At 42.4% G+C, this 21572-nt stretch overlaps 1 protein-coding gene across 1 annotated transcript in view; it reads right to left on the bottom strand.

The window, feature by feature from the left end:
- Nucleotides 1-4517: 4517 nt before the first annotated feature.
- SNRK (SNF related kinase) overlaps nt 4518-21572 on the bottom strand; it is an 88912-nt gene continuing 71857 nt past the window's right edge. The window contains exons 6-7 of the mRNA XM_054019856.1: nt 14638-14772; nt 4518-8420 (exon numbers count right to left, since the gene is read on the bottom strand). Of these exons, the coding sequence (XP_053875831.1) occupies nt 7202-8420; nt 14638-14772 (1354 nt within the window). The 3' untranslated portion in view covers nt 4518-7201. The remainder of the gene's footprint in view (nt 8421-14637; nt 14773-21572) is intronic.

Raw genomic sequence — 21572 nt, 5'->3', positions numbered from 1 at the left:
CTTAAATTACAAAAGTAAATCCAAGATTTAGGCTTCAGACATAGAAATTGAGACAGAGTTCTCTGTCAGTCTAAATTACTGATTTACACATAGATAATTGCCTACATATCTTGAAATTGGTCATTAGGATTGACAGTACTGGTGGGCTAATTTTACTGTGAAATGCTATATTTAAAATCTCTTGAAGGGTGGAAAAATTGGCTGATTCCTCCCACTTTTTGGAATCACATTTGGTCCCTCTTTTCTCCATCTTAGATAGAATCAGTATTCTGAATTTATTTGTAGATACATTTTAATTTTTGCTAGCATTATTTAAGAGCTCTGTTCTGCTCTTACTAACTGCTTCCTCTCAGTGTGCAAGTAGGAGGAAGTAACCAGGTGGACAGCCAGTCTTGATTCTGACTAACAGGGAGGAATTGGTTGCAAATGTGAAGGTGCCAGGAAGTTTGGATGAAAGTGATCCTGAAATGATGGATTTCATGATTCTAAGGAAAGGAAGGAGAGCAGCAGAATAAGGACAATGGTCTTCAAAAAGGAGATTTAACCAACTCGGAGGACTGGAAGGTAGGATCCCATGGGAAGAATATGTAAGGGAAAAAGGAGTGTTAGCAGTAAGGTACAAGTGCAAACTATCTCAATGTGAAGGAAAGATAGGAAGTATAGTAAGATGTCAAAATGGCTGCATTAGGAACTCTTTAACTACTTGAAAATCAAGAAGAAATTCTACAAAAAGTGGAAAAATTAACAGATAGTTAAGGATGAATACCAAAGAATAGGACCAGCACATAAGGACAAAATCAGAAAGGTTAAGGCACAAAATGAGTTACATTTAGCAAGGGATATAAACATAAGAAAAGATGTCAAATACCTGGAGCAAGAGAAAGACTAAGGAAAGTGTAGGTCCACTACTTAGCAGGAGGGAGAGCTAATAATGGAAGACATCAATGCAGCTTAGCTGTTTAATGACTATTTTGCTTCAGGCTTCATTTAAAGACATATCTACACTAGCACTTATGTCGGAAAAACTTTTGTCGCTCAGGGATGTGAAAAAAAAAAAAAAAACCTCCCTGACCGACAGAAGCTTTGGCGGCATAAGTACTTGTGAGCACAGTGCTATGTCAGGGGGAATGCTCTCTCACCGACATCGCTGCCGCCGCCGCTCATTGAGCTGGTTTTATTAGGTCAATGGGAGAACTCTCTCCCGTTGGCATAACAAGGCTACACAAGCCATCTCACAGGGACACAGCTCTATCAGTACAGCTGTGCCACTGTAAGCTTGTAAGTATAGACATGGCCTAAATGGTTAAGTGTGATCAGATGCTTAACATAATATTAACAATAAGGGGGAAGGAACATAAGCTAAAAAACAGGTTAAAGAGTATTTAAACAAGTTAGAAGTATTCAAGTTGGCAGGACCTGATGAAATTCATCCTAGGGTACTTAAGGAGCTAGCTGAAGCAATCTTGGGACCATTGGCAATTTTTTTTTTTTTTTGAGAACGCATGGAGGATGGGTGTGGTCCCAGAGGACTGAAGAAGGTCAAACACAGTACCTGTTAACTAGGGGAAGGAAGACCTGGGTAATCATAGACCAGTCAGTCTAACTTTGATACTTGGAAGAATACTGGAACAAATTATCCAACAATCGATGTATAAGCATCTAGAGGATAATAGGCTGATAAGTAATAGCCACCATGACATGTCAAGAACAAATCACACCAAACCAACCTAATTTCCTTCTTTGAGGGGGTTACTGGCCTTGTGGACATGGAGAAGCAGTAGACATGATATATCTTGAGTTTAGTAAGGCTTTTGAGACAGTCCCAGGTTAAATTCTCATAAGCAAACTTGGGAAATGTGGTCTAGATGAAAATCCTATAAGATGGATGCACAACTGGTTGAAAAAATGTAGTAACTTTCTGTCAAACGGGGAGGGAGTATCTAGTGGGGTCCTGCTAGTGTCTGTCCTTAGTCTATTACTATTCAACAGTTTCATTATTGACTTGGATAATGGAGTATAAAAATCTGTGGATAACACCAAGGTGGGAGGGATTGTGCAAGCACTTTGGAGAGGACAAGATTAGAATTCAAAATGACCGTGACAAATTGGAGAATTGGTATGAAATCAGTAAAGACAAGTGCAAAGTAGTATATTTAGGAAGGAAAAATCAAATGCACAAATACAAAATGAAGACTAACTGGCTAGATGGTCGTACTGCTGAAAAGGAGCTGAGGCTTATAGTGGTTCACAAATTGAAGATGGAAAAAGGCTAATATTCTCAGATATATTAACATGAGTGTTGTATGTAAGATATTGGCAGTAATTTGGTATTTGTGAGGCCTTAGCTGGAGTATTGTGTCCAGTTTTGGGTGCCACACCTTAAAGATGTGGACAAACACAAAGATGAAAAACAAAAATGATAAAAACTTTAGAAAACTTGGCATATAATGAAAGTTTTTTAAAAAAAAATCCTGGATATGTTTAGTCTTGAGAAAAGAAGACTAAGGAGAAAAGCTGATAAAATTTTCAAATATGTTACAGGCTGTTACAAAGAGGACAGTTCACAGTGATGAATTGTTTTCCAAGTTCACTGAAGGCAGGAGAAGAATGAAATGGCTTAATCTGCAGCAAAGGAAATTTTAATTAGATAATTAGGAAAAACTTTTAACTGTCAGTATGGTTAAGTACTGGAATAGGCTCCAAGGGAGGTTATGGAATCCACCATTGGAGCACTTTGGTCAAAACTGTCAGGGATGGTCTTAGTATTCTTGCTCTTGCCTTAGTGTGGGGGTGACTGGACTAGGTGATCTGTTGAGGTCCTTTCCAGCCCTACATTTCTATGATTGGCAAGCAAAACAAGGACTAATGCTCAGCTTGTTGGTGTTATAAATAAATAAATGGAGATATCCTATCTCCTAGAGCTGGAAGGGACCTTGAAAGGTCATCGAGTCTAGTGCCCTGCCTTCACTATCAGGACCAAGTACTGATTTTGCCCCAGATCCCTAAGTGGCCCCCTCAAGGATTGAACTCATAACCCTGGATTTAGCAGACCAATGCTCAAACCACTGAGCTATCCGTCCCCCTGTTCTATTGCTTGTTGGTTTCAGACCATTTCTCCAATTTATCAATAAATTATCCAGTTTTTGTCAAACTTACTCATGTGGGAGAATATCTGAGACCAATAATTATGTGCTATGTTCTTAAAGTTCAGATGTTTAAGAGTGAGGTGACACATTACTCCTGCAGGGTTTGTCTTCAGCCTCAAATAGCTAAAGTTACCTTCCAATCGTTGGCAACCATAGATATTTTAAGCACAAAAAATAGTTGTGGTCTTGTCTACACACCAAAATTATACCAGTGTAACTAAACTAACGCAGCTGTGTGGGTGGATGCTCAAAGTGAAAACAAGGGATTTATAACTAACCTCTTTTATAGCCTTAACGACAGTGTTCCATATTAAGTGTACACAAGTGCCCTGCTATGCACTGGAATTCACAGATCCAAGATAAGCACCCAAACTCACTATGCATTGTGTGGGGAGAGGTACATAAGATAGGCAGCTTTCCCCCTCAGTTTGTGAACACTTAAACTAGCCAGTAAGAAATGCCAAGAGGCAGGGCCTAACTCCAAATTGGAGGGAGATGCCTTCTCCTTTGCTCAGAATTCTGACATGAATCCTCAGCTGAAATTAGGCACCTAAGACAGCTCAGCTGCACGGGGGGGGGGGGGGGGGAGAGAATAGAGAATGAAAGCCTATCCCTTTTATAGCCCAGTGGTTAGGGTAGTCTCCTGCAATATGGAAGACCTGTTTTTAAATCCCTGCTCTGCCTGATTTGAAGCAGGGACTTGAAGCCAGGTCTCCCACATCCCAGGAGAGTGCCCCAACCACCTGGCTACTGGCTATTCTGTATCTCAATCTCTTCTGAAGCTGTTCCACTTTGTAAAAATAAGTATTTATGGGGCCAGAAAAAAAAGTGAGAGATTGATAGTCCAGTAGTTAGGGCACTCACTTTGGCTAGGGGAAGAGTGAGGTTCAAGTTCATGCTATAAATCAGGGCTTCAAAGTTGGGTTTCCCTCATCCCAAGTACCCTAGCCACCAGCCAGACCCAAAAATTCCCAGTCTGCTTGTAGCCTGCTGTCTCTTGTGCAGGTTAAGCATACACCGAGCACTTCTACTGGGACAGTCCTGTCAGGGCTTAAGTAGGAGCTCCACTGCTGAGCAGCTAGATGACATTGCGCATACCCAACCAACAGAAATTTAGGCACCTAGAGGGATGGGAGCAGCTGAGTGATGGTTTTGTAAATGTCAGTAGTGCCTAACTACTACTTAAGGCTAGATTCACAAAAGTGCCTAATGTTGCAAAGACGTTCCCATCCCTTTCAACCAAACACCATCATCACCATTTCATATGTTCTGATAAGTGATTCTAGAGCAGAAGAGATTTTATTTCATCCCCCCAGTGTAGAATGAATAGTCTGATTAGCAAATTGTATAAAGTTGACATGAAAAACAAAGTTTATGCACCAATCAAGATGTCATTTTTATTAACTGGATTTTCCATTTCTGTCACACACCATGAATGTTTATACAATGAAGAAAGCCAAACATTGCTGGAAGCAACCGACAAGATCAGCTGATATTTCTGTACCCTCTTAACACACACATTCTTTCTTGGTGAGAAGTTCTTTAATTCTGTTCTATTTTATTTTTACTGCTACTCTTAAAATTCTGTGTCAAGATTGTCACATCTTAAATACAGATAAAGTTGCTAAAGGTACATTTATATATACACACGGAGAAAAATACAAGACTAATTGTTTTTCCACAATATTTAATTTATACGCTACCATAACTATATGCAACTTTTAAAGACAGGTTAAGGGGTACAAGAAACTGTTTACTTGCTCTAAATAGTTTGGTCCAATATTATTTTAATGTAGTGGTTATTCTCTCCCTTCCTTTTACGTGACAACATAATATAACATACAACACATGCACAATCATTCACCTATGAACAAATGGATAAAAGGACAACACTCAGACTAACTTTTGTACATCCAGAAGTTCAACCAACCATACACAACTAATAAGGCTATAATACAGCTATGCAGCATAAATGGTCAACACTGCTGTTCTAAAGTGAGCACCATATATACATCTGTATATAAAAACATTGGAAACAAAATACACCTGGGGTTAGTTAAAAGGTGCCATTCCAAGGCTGTACATAATATCAGGAAAGTATTTACAATACTTGGGAAAAAAAGCTGCAATAGTTTATTGCCAATGCCCTTTATAAACTTTTCTCTTACTTTTAATATAGATGTTATGCTCACTGTCTGTGAACCACACATCTTATTTCTGGCCCTTTATAAGATCCCTGCTCAAAAATGTCAAGCAAATGTGTTCTATGGCTTCACCCACACATCTCTTCTTGTAGCTTTCAATTTATAAATCTCACACTGACTGAACTGCAACTGTAGCTTAAAACTGAAAAGTTCCATAAAGTAAAATGTTTATCACTTGGTTTTTTTTTAGGGAGCAGAATGCATAATCCCTAGCTAGGCTAGACAGTAAAAGTATCCTGTGCAATGTAGATTGTCCTAATAAACTGTATCATACTAATTAAGAAAAGCCAGTGTGAACTACAGAAATGATGACCAAATGTAATGCAGTTCTTTGGTGCTCTACTCACTCTACGGTGTACATGAAATGCATTGTATTTGACCATTTTGTAAATGTTACAATATGCTAAACAGTGTAAACTCCTTTCAGACATTCAATGTCTGGCTGGGGTGCTGCTACATAATACCACCAATTTTTACTAGCATTGCTTTGAAGACCCAGTGCACAGCATGAAAAAATAAAACATTCTTGCCCTTCCCAAAATTAGGAATCTGCAATATATTTTATTCTAGATAATAAAATTCCACAAAAGTTAGTTCATCTGGTCAAAAGTAATCTTTTGTACAGAAATATTCTAAAGCACGAATTTGCCATTATTTCAATGGCAATGGGGACACAAAATGGAAAAGCTAATAGCTTTAAAGAATGTGGAAGGATATTTTCTTATGTGCCAATTTTTAGTTTTTGTAAATATTGGACTTGATTTTAATAGAAAACAAGATTATTGAGGGAAATTAAAAGAACAGAGTAAATACTGGAGACAACACAACATATTAAGTCCTGACAAAAGCCAAAAAGTCTAATGATGAGGAAAATTTTTATCAGACAATAATACTGATTAATTTAAATTTGCATCCAATTATTTAAACATTTTCCATTCTTTATTGCATTTTGAGATCTAAGAGTCACACTTAGAATAAGAAATGCTAAAATATTTAAGGTCATTGTCATGATATACTACTAATAACGGAGATAATGTATACAAACTATTTATTTTCAGTTAGAATGTAAAAACTCAGAAGTAGACGTTATAATTTACCTTTGTTATATTAAAAAAGAAGATTGTCTGCTTGTCATATTAACATATTTCTATGGGAAAAAGCTGCCTTACAAATCTAGTTGCTTTTAAAAAATCTTGCCTATAGGAAAACAAGATCTTTTCAGTTTGATTTTGAGCCACAACTTTAACCATATAGCTTAAGACAAATAGGTGTGGGTTTAAAATCATAGATTAAGATCACTAATTTTCAGTGCATCTTTGCTTTGTACAAGCCTTGGAACATGTGAAAGCTCCCTGAGGAGTTTTCAGCATCAAAACATTATTGCTTTGGTTCTGTTTCAGACACACAGAAGTATGCCACATATCACATATTTTAGATATCACAGAAGGTCAGAACAAGAATTAACATTTCACAAGCAAACAAAAGCTTCTCTCTCTCTCTAGTTTAAGTGCAGAATATGAAATTTCCAAGTGCTACATTTACACTAGGATCCAGATATACATTTTAATTTAATCCAGATCTTCCATAGTAAAATTATACGTGTAAAAATTACACAATAAAATAGTCTATTATGTTGGGAAAGAAAGATGTATTGGCTAGCAGCATGCACAAAGCCCATGCATTGTCATACCATCAAGCAAACACAAAATTAAAATGTAATAAATAACTGCTCATAAAGCCCACTTTAAAATATTAAGACAAAAAATGGGGTTCATTGAAATAAGGTGTTCACAGCTCTGAACAGGAAGAATGGTGGTGTCAAGTAGATTGAGCTATTAAGTCAGGTCATTGTCAAATGACATGACAACAACTAGTTTGACTGGAGGTACACAGCAGTCCCTCCTTGGGGTTCCGCTGAATATTCACAGATATAGTCTTTTCACAGAGAGGTAGTTGTAGCACGTTATTTTTCAAGTTCTTACTCTTTATCCGTTCCAACTCATTCGCTGTGTCTGACATGTGGTCAGAAAAGAATTTTATGCTGCCCAAAGATGAAGCTGGGTTTGCACTCCCACTAGAACTTATGCACATTTTCCACATTGATTTCTCTTGCACTTTCACACTAGAAAATGACAGATTGTTTTGAGGATCAATAATGTATTTAGTGCTGCCATGAATCTGGGAACCTAAGCAAAGGCTCATCAATTTTAGGCTTTCGACAAGGTCCCCTGCACTTCTAGAAGATAACTGCGTTGAGTTTCCAGATCCAGCACATCTACGAGTAGAACCTGAAGTGTTATTAGTGCTACCACCGGAGCCCGTGGAGGGACTTCCCCCACTTTTGTTGTTATCACTAGGGCTTGTTTTGTCTACGCCTCCATTTCCATTGCTTGGTTTGCTCTGTCCACCACCATCTCCTTGGTTTCCAGGTGGCCCTTCACTACTATCCCGTCTATGCCAGGAGTATGTAAACCCACTATCTTTATCTAGCCGTCTCCTACTTTCTGAGTCGTCATCACTAGTTTCTGAGCTACTGCAACTAGACCCCCGACCCTGGCTTTTCCTTCTGTGGTAGCGCTTATGCACTGTGCTAGGTGAAGCAATATTCATTTTTAACCTGCTAAGCTTTGGGGGTAAGTTCTCATCCATGTCAAACTCATCATCTGACTCCCCTTCCTCAAAGATTTGATTGAGGACTGGTGCACTCTTCCTGGAAGTGAGACGATTTGTAACTGAAGGCTTGCGGCGCAAAACAACTTGAGTTGAAAGAGAAATGGGTTTCTTATCTTCTTCATCTTCCTCTTCATCTTCTTCTACTCTAAACAAGCACTTCCGCCCACTAGTAGTGGGTTTTAAGCTCACTGAAGGAACCACTGAAAGTGCTGGCCCAGCTAATTCAGGGAGATCCTCTTTCTTTGCTGAATCGCCAAGTGCCTTACTTCTGTGACCATTAAGAACATTTTCAGCAGTGCGAGCTGGAGACTGAGGAACAGTTGCATGGGAGAGAGGAGAAGCTGTAAGGTCATCCTCCAGGTCCTGGGGTACATCGATTTTTGTTGGCCATGATTGCCTAGGTAAGAGATTGAGAAGGGGAAAAAAAGGAGTAAAATTAGATTTGATTGACAGCTTAAGAATACACAATATAAAATCTTCACAGTATATAGAGGCCACAGCAGTTATCCTACTTGGCAAGCCAGTACAATTTATAAATATCAATTTTAAAGAAAACTGATAAGTATAATTTAAGTTGGTTGCTGCCAATTTAGAGATCTGAAAAATCCATGACAGCTCTCAGAAAACAAAATTGAAAAAAAAAAAAAAAAAACTTTCACCACAGTTACAGAAAACACTAAATCAAATGGTTTGTGGGAGGTCTAGAATCAGTAGGGACTAAACAGGGAGGGTCCTATTCTTGGACCTTTTCAAACACAATCTAAGGATGACGGTATTGTAGACAAGGTTAATCTGGAGCTTTTTCATTCTTCCCAGTTTTCAAACAACAACATAAAAGCCATATTTGCTCAGACACATTGATAGTTTTCATTTTCTCATTCACATATTTTAAACCATTCATTCAGAAAAAAATGACATTTTCAAATGTCACAGTCTCTTTTTCTGAACATATGGTCTAAGTTTGCTTTTACAAAATTGCCTTTACTTAAAGTATATGAATACAGCTGATTAGAAATTTTTTACCTTAGAATTTAAGCTGTAACACAGTTGATGTACTGCCATTGTCTAAATCAATTTCTGCTAATCATTTCAATATTCAACCAACAAGTCATATGAGTCCAGGCACCAAATAAAACATGATACTTTCAAAGACATTTTATCTGTAAGTGAATGGAACTTTGAATGTAATACAACTGTATTCAGCACAAACCTCAAATCAAAGCAGTTATGAAAGAAGTGACACTTTAAAAGGTTGCAGAAGAGTTTTTCAACTAAAGGTTGGGCGAAGCCAACAGGCGCAAAGGAGCACACACGGTCAGGACAGACATCCATTAGAGGAGTATTTATTAAAGAGGTTACTCCAAATCACAGTAAAGAAGAGAGGATAGAAGTTGATAAAGTACAGGTAGGAACTGAATAGAAACAGTCAACAACAAAAAGAGTCCCATTCAATTACATCCCATGAAGGTAGATAAATATTAAGATGGGTGAACTTAGGATATTGATATAATTGACATCACAGAAACTTGGTGGAACAAAGATAATCAATGGAACACAGTAATACCAGGGTACAAAATATATAGGAATGACAGAGGTGGTTACGCTGGTGGGGGAGTGGCACTATATCTGAAAGAGAACAAAGAGTCAAATAGAGTAAAAATCTTAATTTAATCACAGTACCATAGAAGAGTCACAAGAGTGAAATACCTGCAAACTGCACAGAAACTTTAAAAAGAGGCTCTAACTAAATGTATACCCCAAATAAAAAAACAAGAGTAAAAGAGGCAGTTTGAGACAACAAGACATCTTGTAAAAATTGAAAGTCAAATCCTACTGAGGAAAATACAGAGGAGGATAAATTCTGGCAAGTCAAGTGTAAAAGTTTTTTCTGGCGAAAAAAGAATGTGAAGCGCAACTATAAGAAGACACAAAAACTAACAGCAGTTTGTTTTTTTTAAATACATCAGAAACAGGAAGCCTCCCAAACAATCAGTTTGCTCCTTTAGCACTGAACGATCAAGGTGCTAAAGGAGCATTCAAGGAAGACAAGGCCATTGCGGAGAAGCTAAATAAATTCTCTGCATCGGTCCTCACCGCAGACGATCTGAGGGAGATTCCTACACCTAAGCCATTAATTTTAGGTGACAAAGTTGAGGAAATGTCTCAGATTGTTACAGACTAACATAGCTACCACTGAATCAGCAAAAAAAACCAAGGAGTCCTTGTGGCACCTTAGAGACTAACGAATTTATTTGGGCATAAGCTTTCGTGGACTAGAACCCAATTCATCAGATGTATGAAGTGAAAAATACAGTAACAGGTATAAATACATGAAAGGATGGGGGTTGCTTTACCAGTGTGAGGTCAGTCTCATGAGATAAATCAATTAAAAGGGAAGAAAAATAACTTTTGAAGTGGTAAGAGAGTGGCCCATTACAGACAGTTGACAAGGTGGTGTGAGTAACAATAGGGAGAAATTAAGTTTAGGTTTTGTAATGACCCAACCACTCCCAGTCTTTATTCAGCTCTAATCTGATGGTATCCAGTTTGCAAATTAAAATTCCAGTTCTGCAGCTTCAGGTTGGAGTCTGTTTTTGAAGGTTTTTGTTAAAGAATTGCCACTTTGAGGTCTCTTATTGAGTTGAAGTGTTCTCCTACTGGATTTTGAGGTTATAATTCCTGATGTCAGATTTGTGTCCATTTGTTCTTTTGAGTAGAGACTGTCCGATTTGGCCAATGTACATGGCAGAGGAGCATTGCTAGCACATAATGGCATATATCACATTGGTAGATGTGCAGGAGGTTTTGGAACAAACTGATAAATGAAACAGTAATAAGTCATCCCACAGCTGTCCCGTTCCATGGTGCTGGCTGGGCTCAATTCCCCTCTCCAGGGTTGGCCTGGCCCCACTGATGGGGGGGGCGAGGAGAGAAAGAGAAATATGGCCAGGGCAAATCTGAGTGAGTGGTACTGCAACCTCATGTGCCATGGCCAGTTGCAATGCCTGGAGCAGGGAACCAAACCCCATCAGCCCCAAAGGACAAGAGCCACTTCAACTGGGACAGGGGTTTTGCAGGACGGTTCTGCAAAAACCAGGACTGTTGGGAGGTCTGAAAGTCAGTGCTATAAAACTTAATCTTTTAAAAACATCTGTCATTTGAAGACATATTCAGGGTTTTCAGTTTATGGTGCTATGTTTTTTTGACTGTTCTAACAGTAAACACTGAAAATTTTGAGTATTCTATTTGGATTTATTTTGAAAAATGCACAGATTCTTTCATCTTAGTTCATGTAAAATAAGAACAGGGTATCCTGGGAGTGTCAGAATGAAAGGCCAAGGTACCACAGTAGGAGAGAAGTAATCTCTTCAGCAGCAAGATAAAAATGAACACTTAACTGCATGCAGCAATAAACTGTCAGCCAGTGCAGCCCATGCAGTGCAAGCATGTTTCCTGCAGCAAAGACCACTAAGTGAGCTCAGTAAGTGAACTAACTCAAGTTTTCAAATGGGCTTTGGAAGAAGCTGCATACAGCGTGTAAGGCCACCAAAACTGTAAAGGTAGATCAGAAACAGAGGGCAAACTCCTCCAGTCAAGGGAACTGAACTAGTGTTAACTAGTTTTTCAATTGTATCCCCCACTCTACAGCAATTTCAGGCTTCTATGGGTTGAGTCTCAGTTAATTAGCCCTCAACTGCACCAGCTGGCTTCAATGAAATAGGGATATAAAATGGAAAGATATCACAACCCACATCTCCCCATTGTTCTTCCTAATGACTCCCTATATATGTTGACAAAATGGAATCCTGCATGAGAAAACCCTTGGAACAGAAGAGCAATTGCCCAATACCATCCTTGGAAATAAAAGTATGGAGCCTCTCAGGAGTATCTTCATTTCCATCCACTAGAGTCCAGACCTGGGTTAACAATACTGAAGGCAGGCAACAGATCAAAAAGAATCAGCACAGGCACCTGATTTTCATCCATCACTGGAAGGAGGTTAACTACCACGACTCTCGACTACACCTCAGCCTTAAAGACACAGTCACTGGGGAAGGGAGGGAACCAAAGATTTAAAGAATACAAATATTGATGGAACTACCTCAGCACAACCTCCATAATCTTTCCAAAAATGATAATCAAGACAGGGCAATAACTCAAAGATGATTCTCAAAGTCAACAGAGCCTTGCTCAGGGAACCTAACAACAGCAGGCTTGCTTCTTAAATCTCATTCAACACATTGTCCATTCTATATGCATCCGAAGAAGTGGGCTGTAGTCCACGAAAGCTTATGCTCTAATAAATTTGTTAGTCTGTATCCGCAAAAAGAACAGGAGTACTTGTGGCACCTTAGAGACTAACACGGCTGCTACTCTGAAACTCAACACATTAACGCCACCAAACAAAACTCAGAGCTTAGAGGAAGAGGGAACCTCTTCCCCCACTGAACAGTTTAAATATAGCAGAAACTTTCAATTCAGCACGTTCACACTAAAATCCTCTCTGTTTCTTTCTTCAGCATGAATTTGAACCTAAACTTGAAAATGCAGAAGAATTAAAGGCTTTCAGGTTACTAGAAGGTCTGCAGCAAATGGCAGGCTGGGTGAACAAACCAATACCAGCTATATACACAAAAGCAGAAGCAGATTTCTCCTATCTTTGCCACATGAGATGGAGCTACCACAGATTTCAGGAGCCTTGCTGACTGTTATTAAATTTTTTACCCCTGAGGGAATTCTGCACCAAAAAATTAAGCGTACAATTTTTTAAAATTCTGCAAAAATTTTTCAAATTTTATTTGTCAATAAATAAATGTGGCTCCAGCATGGCAGTGGAGAGCAAAATCCACTGGCTGCATTGAGGTGGGAGATCACCCTCAAGACCCCATCTCTCCCAGTACAGGGACTCGGCAGTGAGGCTGCACCTGACCCTGACACAGTGCCAGGCATGGCTGGGCAGGTTCAGTCCAGCAGGAGCCAAATGTGGGGGGGATCCAGGTGTGCGGTGAGAGGTTTCTGTGTGGGGCAACCTAGCTGCAGGCAGTTCAGTGAGAGATCTGGATGCAAGGGGATTGTTGTGGGGTTCCGGGTGCAGGGGCAATGGGACTCTGCAGGGGATCCAGGGGATCGTGGTTGGGCTCAGTGGGGGGTCCAGGTTCAGGGGAATGGGGCTCGAAGGGGTGGGGGTCCAGGTGCAGCTGGCTGGGGCTTAGTGGGGTTGGGAGGCTTGTCGGAGGGGTCCAGGTGTAGGGGTTAGGGCTTGTCAGGGCGAGGGTTCGATGGGCCTGCTTAACAGGGGAGCTCCAGGCTGCTGGCAAGGGGATGCCGCATGCCGGGCTCCCGCTTCCCCCTTTGATTCCCCTATCCCCTTTTCTTCTCCATCCCCCTTCCCTCACTGCCACATTCCCCTCCCCCTGCCCTATTCCACCCCTCCTCCTTCTCCACTGCCTCTTTCCCCCGACCCTCCACCCCCTTATCCGGCCCCACTGCTGGCACTCACTGTTCCACAGAAAATAGGAAGGCTCCCAGCACACAGAAGGAGAGCCCAACTGGCACTAGGACCCAGGAGGCTGTGTTCAGCTGCAAAGTCAGCGGAGCCCGAAACACAGCCTCCGAGCTGGGCAGCTCTACATTTGCAGAAAGGGGGGAGGGGACAGTGGCACATAACCCTGTGTACCCCCCCCAAGCCTCATCTCTCCCATAACCTCACTCCCATCCCCCCCCCAAAAAAACTGCACACGGTCACGCCCCCACCCCTACATGGCTTCCCTTTGCCTCCCTGCCATTTTCTGCAGGGAAAAGAAGTAAATCTGAGGGGGTGGGGGAGAGAGAGACTGTTTTCTGCAAGCGCGCAGTCCCGCAGAATCCCTCCAGGAGTAATTTTTAAGAGGATTATATAGATCAGTGTTTCTCAACCTTTTTGATATCAGGGACTGGCTTGCTGCCTTCCTAAACAGTGTCACGTAAATCTCAGGGACCAGCACCCATCCACGGAACAGTCATTGAGAGACACTGACAGATAAACTAAACTTACTGATCTATGTTGAAAACATTTTTATTACTAAAAATCAGTTTAGCTAAGTAGATTGAAGACAGCCATTTCCACATGTTTCCTTAATCAATAAATACATCTAACTTATTTTAAAAAAAATCTCAAAACTTATGTCCTTTTAAGGGCTTCATCCTGAGATTTACTGAAGCCCAGAACACAACCTGACAATTAAATCCTTATGTAAACGTCAATTCAGCTTTTCCTTTATGACAGATCCCCATCAGCACTGGAGTGCAATTAGGAAATTACACCAACAGAATAGTTTTTACAAAGTGGAATTTAATCAAGTGTAAACACAACCAACAGAAGGAAATCATACCAAATCGTTTCTCTATCAGACCTAATACAGGTATGACACTCTGAACATGACCTTCCCATGGAAGATATGAACATCTATTCTGAAGCTTGCTTATATTTCAGCTGCACTTCTCCCAAGATGTTTGGAACAAGCAATGAAAGAATATTTTTCTTTTTTTTTTTTTTTTTTTTTTACAAAATTATCTTGGAATTTCAAAACATTCTGATTAAATTGACTGAATCACTGAAGTGTCTAAATTCTCACCTGAACTGAGCTTTGATGTTGCTAGGGCTTGCAGATCTGGTTTGAATTTCTTTCTCCTGTTTCTCTCTCAGAATCCTCTCAGCTAGTAAGAAGTAAGTAGCAGTGATGTGATTGTATTTGTTAGTTTCCAGGGCCCTAAGGGAAACAAAGAAAAATGGAACACATCACACATCAATGATTTTCTAAAACTGGACACATAGCCAACACAACTTAGAGTGCTTCACACAGAAAAAAAAGTTCCTGAAAATAGAAATTAGTATTTTTGACATCTTGAAACATGGCTTTTGGTTTATTAGAATCTGGGCAACCAAATATGGCAAGTTCACTAATTAGATTTGGATATATTTAGGAAAGCATCCAAAGGCTAAACAGGTTTTCCTTTGTTACACATATTTAAGCAATAACAATAATCAAATATGAGTTTGTGTTCCCATAATGGCCTCTCCCACTGACAGATAAATGCTGAGGTGAAGTGGAAACATTTAGGTTTGAAGCAGTTGGAGCAAAATCTCACATTCCCTCAGTGTTGTCATAGCAAACATGCAAAAAAATTGAGCTTTTAAGATTACTAAAGGAGTTTCCTAGATGCTATAATCTACCAGAAGATCTAAAATAATGGGGTCTGCTGTGACCGTTGAAAGTTTAAGAGGCCTTTCTGAAGCTACTGCATACATTTAAAATATTTTTAGAAATAAAACATTTAAAGCTTCTAAATCCTAAATTTGCTGTTTTTAATACCCAGAAAGTCCTTAAGACATTTTGTTTTTATGAATAAAATGTTATGACTCAGACTCACAGACTTGAAGGTCAGAAAAGACCATCATGATCATCTAGTTTGACTTCCTGCACATTGCAGGCCACAGAACCTCACCCATCCACTCCTCCTCTAATAGACCCCTACCCTCTGGCTAAGTTACTGAAGTCCTCAAATCATGGTTTAAAGACTTCAGGTTACAGAGAATTCACCATTTACACTAGTTTAAACCTGTAAGTGACCTGTACCCCATGCTGCAGAGGCAGGCAACCCCCACCCCAGGTTTCTGGGTATCTTACCTGGGGGAAAATTCCTTCCTGATCCCAATATGGCGATCAGTTAGATCCTGAGCATCTGGGTAAGATCCACCAGCCAGACACCTGGGAAAGAATTCTCAGTAGTAACTCAGAGCCCTCCCCATCTAGTGTCCTGTCTCTGGCCATTGGGAATTTTTCCTACTGGCAGTCTGGCATTGTAGGTGGTCTCACCATACCACCCCCTCCATAAACTTGTCAAGCTCAGTCTTGAAGCCAGTTAGGTTTTCTGTCCCCCCCTGCATTCCTTGGAAGGCTATTAAATGTTCATTGTTTTAAAAAAGTTTTACTGATGCAAAGTAGATAGCTTTCCTGCAATTTGACTGGATAACAAATTCTATTTTTTTTTATAACACATTAATAACTTTAAATTTAAAATCATTAGATGAGTAATAGTTTTAGTAACATTGTATAACAAAACAACGTTTTCAAAAATTACTTGGAAGGAAAGCTATATTTTTTATCCCAAAATAAACTAGTTGTGTAAAAACTGCCTCACTTTTTAAGGTAACAGATGTAGCACAAATCAGAATAAGCATTTTACATTTTAAAGAGATCTAAGAGAGTTACTTAAAACCACAGAAATCTTTTATACTGATTTTTTAAAATCTTTATTCTAAGTCGGTGTCTATAGTAGCCATTTTCTCTTAAAAATTTCCCATCATTATAAATACTTGTTAAGCTCCACTAGTAATAATACCCAGGGGAGTGTTAGTGCAGACAGTACTCTAGGCAGCCATCAGCACACCATGTGATTGAACACTACTCAGATCTAAATGAGATGGCGTTTAAAATGCTGATCGCTTGTCTATATTAGCACTCCCACGACTGTTAGCACCAGCATAACTACTGACTCAGTTTGAACATTGAGAAATTTCTAATTGTTATTTTTTCTCAACAAAATATGCCATGATATGATAGAGTGGGGAGGAAAAGAGGGATGGAATCTATTCATCCATCCAACATTGAAATGAGCAGCACATTATACATTTAATATTGCTAATTATATAAAATGTCAACAAAACAAACTAAACTGTTTTACAATTAGACATTAAGGTAAAAAGTAATATTATTTGCAGAGTGAACGCCAGAGATTAATGATGACAACAAAAAAGTCTTGTGAGGCAAGGCTGCCATTTTGATAAAAATATTAGGATTTAGATAGAAGCATTTCTGTAGAGATCCAGTATATAATTCCTGTAGTATAACTAAGTTATACTTTATTTTGCTTTTGTGATCAAAATTTGAAATCGGAAATTGGATTTAAGTAGGATTTAAAAGTGTCTACAAAAGTTTTATAGCAGCATCTATCACAGTTTTAAAATTGAAAAATACCTTAAAACTGTAATACAGTATTAGAAATATCTAATAAAACGGGTCTATCAAATTTACTCTATTGACCAGTTACATGCATAAATTTCACTTGTCAGAAACTGGTTCATAACACAGCATAATTTTAAAACTGGTCTCTGTTTGGCTGAAAAATTGAAGTAGAACAGATGGTCAGTGCTAGACTGAAGAAATGCACCGGACTCCATCAGTTAAACTGTGGTTCTACTCTGAAAAGTGACCCAATGGCTTCATCAATGTTATCAAATCCTCTCAGATGGCAAGCAATTTTAACGATTGTATTTATTTAACTACCAGCCCTGAAAATTTACTGTGTGCTCTGGCAGTTAAGTTGTGTTCTTCCTTTCTCACACATCACCATCATCATCTTTAAAACATTCAATAGGCCAAATTTTCCCTTCAGTTAACCTTCGTGCAATCTGTGTTATCATCAAAGGCCTCAGTGAATTTAACAGGAGTCTTGTCTTTCCATTAACTTGGAGTCAGTCTCTTCCATTGACTTAAGTGGGTATTGGATCAGGCTTTAAATGAGGCCTTTAGTTACACTGTACGCCATCAGTCTTCACTGGGGTCTCAGAAATGTAAGAGGACATCCTTTGGCCTACAAAATATTTTACTGGCAATGTGTGAAAGGGAAAGAAAAAACGGTTACCTACCTCTCATAATTGTTGTTCTTTGAGATGTGTTACTCATGTCCATTCCAAGTAGGTATGTGCATGCCACATGCACAGTCGTTAGAAGGTTCTTCCCCTAGCGGTACTCATTGAATCGCTGTGAGCCCCCTTGAGTTGCGCCTCCATGGCAGCGTATATAGGTCCCCGCTGACCTGCCGCCTCTTCAGTTCCTTCTTGCCAGATACTCTGACAGGGGGAGGCGGGTGGGTATCGGAATGGACATGGGCAACATCTCGAACAACAGTGACGAGAGGCAGGTAACTGTTTTTTTTCAAGTGCTTGCTCATGTCAGTTCCAAGCAGGTGACTCCCAAGCTTTAACTAGGAGACGGGGTCGGAGGTTATGGGACCACTGATTATAGCACCGCTCCACTGAAAGCTGCATCATCTCTGGCCTACTATGTAATGGCGTAGTGCGATGTAAAGGTGTGACTCATCGCTACCCTGCAGATGTCCTGGATAGGAACTTGAGCCAGGAACACCACTGAGTATGCCTGCGCCCTTATGGCATGTGCTGTCAGCACGGGGACAGGTATCTTTGCCAAGTCATAGCACACAGTAGGTGTGCATGCTCGCCACGTGCACCAGTGCCGGAAGTTTTTCCCTTAGCAGTACCTGTACTGGGGGAGCACCACAGCGACCTCTGGAGTGGCGCCTGTATATCGCGCTATAAGGGGAGCTACGGGCTCCCCCCACCCTCGGTTCCTTCTTGCCGGACAACTCCGACAGAGGGGAAGGAGGACAGGGTGTGGAATAGACAGGAGCAGCACATCTCGAAGAACGCCAGTTATGGAACAGGTAACTGTCCTTTCTTCTTCGAGTGATTGCTCCTGTGTATTCCACAGTAGGTGATTCCAAGCAATATCTGTTGGAGATGGGTAGGAGTTCACGATGGTTCGGGACAAAGTACCACCCTGCTGAACCTGGCGTCATCCCTAGACTGGGAGACCATCACGTAACGCGAAGTAAATGTGTGAACTGAGGCCCACGTGGCCGCCCTACAAATGTCCTGGATGGGGACATGGGCGACGTAGGCAGCTGATGAGGCCTGAGCCCTCGTATAGTGTGTCCTTACAATTGGTGGTGGGGGAATCCCTGCCAAAACATAACACGTGCATATGCACGAGGTGATCCAGCGGGGAAAGCCGTTGGGTAGAGATGGGTTGCCCCTTAGCTCGGCCGAGGCAATAAAGGGTTGAGAGGATTTCCGGAACGGTTTAGTCTGATCCAGATAAAAAGCCAACGCCCTACGCACATCAAGCGTGTGGAGGCGGCGTTCCTCGTTAGACAGAGCACCGGGAGGAAGATGCTCTGCTCCATATGGAAGGCGGAGACCACCTTCGGGAGGAACGTCGGATGTGGGCGGAGCTGGACTTTATCCCTATGGAAAACTGTATAGAGGGGTTCTGAGGTTAAGGCCCTGAGCTCTGAGACACATCGGGCCGACATGATCGCCACTAGGAAGGCCACCTTCCACGAGAGGTACGACCAGGAACACGTGGCCAGGGGTTCAAAGGGGGGGTCCCGTGAGACAGGACAAGACCAGGTTGAGGTCCCATTGCGGCACGGGGGGCCTAGCATATGGGAACAAACGGTCAAGGCCCTTCAGGAAATGGGAGATCATCAAGTGGAAGAAGACCAAGTGGTCTTGCACCGGCGGGTGAAAGGCTGATATGGCAGTCAGGTGCACCCTGATGAGGAAGGTGCCAGTCCCTGGGTCCTAAGGGATAAGAGGTAGTCCAGGATAAACTGGAGAGGTGCGGCGGAAGGGGACACTCCCCACTCACTCGCCCACCTGGCGAACCTGGACCACTTCGCCATGTACGTCCGATGCGTGGACGGCTTCCTGCTTTCCAGGAGGACTCATCTTACCTGCTCCGAACACTGATTCTCCTCAATCAGCCACGGAGCAGCCACGCTGTCAGGTGAAGCGCGGCCAGACTGGGATGGAAGAGGCGCCCCTCCCGCCCCCCGTCCTGGGAGAGGAGGTCCGGGCGGAGTGGCAGCGCCCTTGGGAGGGCCACTAGGAGGCATAGGAGGGGCCTGTACCAGTGCTGGCGGGCCCACGCTGGGGCTATGAGAATTTCCCTCGCCTTGTCCACTTTCACCTTCTGAAGGACCTTGGCGATGAGGGAGAACGGTGGAAAGGCATAGAGAAGCTGGCCCAACCAGCTCAGGAGGAACGCATCGGAGATCGCGCCTTCCCCTCCCCCTCCCCCGGAGCAGAACCGGGAGCAATGCTGGTTCTGACGGGTTGCAAATAGGTTGATCTGGGGAGTTCCCCACTCTTGGAAGAGCCGGTGAGCGACCTCCTAGTGGAACGACCACATGTACTGGGGGGAGAAGACCCTGCTGAGGCGGTCCGCTTGCGTATTGCGGACGCCCGGGAGGTGAGCCGCCCTCAGGGAGATATTGTGGGCTATACAGAACTCCCTTAGGTTCAGGGCTTCCTGGCAGAGGGCTAGGGAGCGAGTCCCGCCTGGCCTTTTTATGTAGTACGTGACAGCGGTGTTGTCCGTGAGAACTCTGACCACCTTGCCGCGGAGGTGCGTGAGGAACGCCACGCACGCCAATCGAACCACCCTGAGCTCCTTGACATTTATGTGAAGGGGCAAGTCCGGGGCCGACCACTTTTCCTGGGTTTGCATGTCCCCCGTGTGGGCTCCCCAGCCCAGGTCTGAAGCATTGGACATCAGGTCTATGGACAGGTTGGTCTCCCTGAAGGGAACCCCTTGCAACATATTGATCGGGCAGGACCACCACAGGAGGGAAGCGAGTATCGGGGACGGGACCGTGAGAACCTTGTCCAGACCGTCCCGAGCTTGGGAGAACTGGGAGGCCAGCCATAATTGGAGGGGCCTCATACGGAGCCTGGCATTGCAGACCACGTAAGTGCACGCCGCCATGTGTCCCAGAATCTGAAGACACGCCTTCGCCGTGGTCACCGGGAAGGCCGTGACCGAGGCGATGAGATCCCTTAGGGTCTCGAACCTGTCCAGGGGGAGAAAGGCTGTGGCCCTGGAGGAGTCCAGCAGTGCCCTAATGAACCCTATGTGCTGAACGGGCACTAATGTCAATTTGGTCTAGTTCACGACCAGGCCTAGATCGGCGCATGTCAAGAGGAGCAGCTGTACATTGGACTCCACTTCGAAACGGGACTCCCCCTTGAGGAGCCAGTCATCCAGGTAAGGGAAGATTTGTATGCCCTCCCGCCTGAAGTAGGCCGCCACCACAGACATACATTTCGTGAAAACCCTGGGAGCCGTGGATAAGCCAAAGGGGAGGACCGTGAATTGGTAGTGGTCCATCCCCACCACGAATCGGAGGAAACGTCTGTATCCCTTAAAAATATGGACATAAAAGTATGCTTCCTGGAGATCTAGGGCCGCGTACCAGTCCCCCGGGTCCAGGAAGGGGATACTAGAGGCCCGGGACACCATGCGGAACTTGGAACGAGTTAGAAACCTGTTCAGGTCGCACAGGTCCAGAATAGGCCTGAGACCGCTTTTCACCTTTGAGATCAGGAAGTACCGGGAGTAGAACCCTTTGCCCTGGAACTGAACCGGTATCCTTTCCACCGCCCCTAGGTGGAGCAACCAGTCCACCTCCTAACACAAGAGGAGGACATGTTCCAGGTCCCCCGGGGCCATCGTGGATGGTGGGTGATTTGGCGGGGGTGAGGTGAACTACAACACGTAGCCCTGGGAGATAGTACTGAGGACCCATTGGTCCAAAGTTATGTGGGACCACGCCCTGAGGAAGGCAAACAATCAGTTGCAGAACACAAACTTGATTAATCGGGGGGGGTCTCCCTGGCAACAGGCCAGGTGCCCCCCTGCAGGTA

The sequence above is a fragment of the Malaclemys terrapin genome, chromosome 2, assembly GCF_027887155.1.
Source record: "Malaclemys terrapin pileata isolate rMalTer1 chromosome 2, rMalTer1.hap1, whole genome shotgun sequence".
NCBI lineage: Eukaryota > Metazoa > Chordata > Testudines > Emydidae > Malaclemys > Malaclemys terrapin.
Note: the sequence above shows the minus strand (reverse complement) of the source record. Positions and strands in the feature narration are given on the sequence as shown.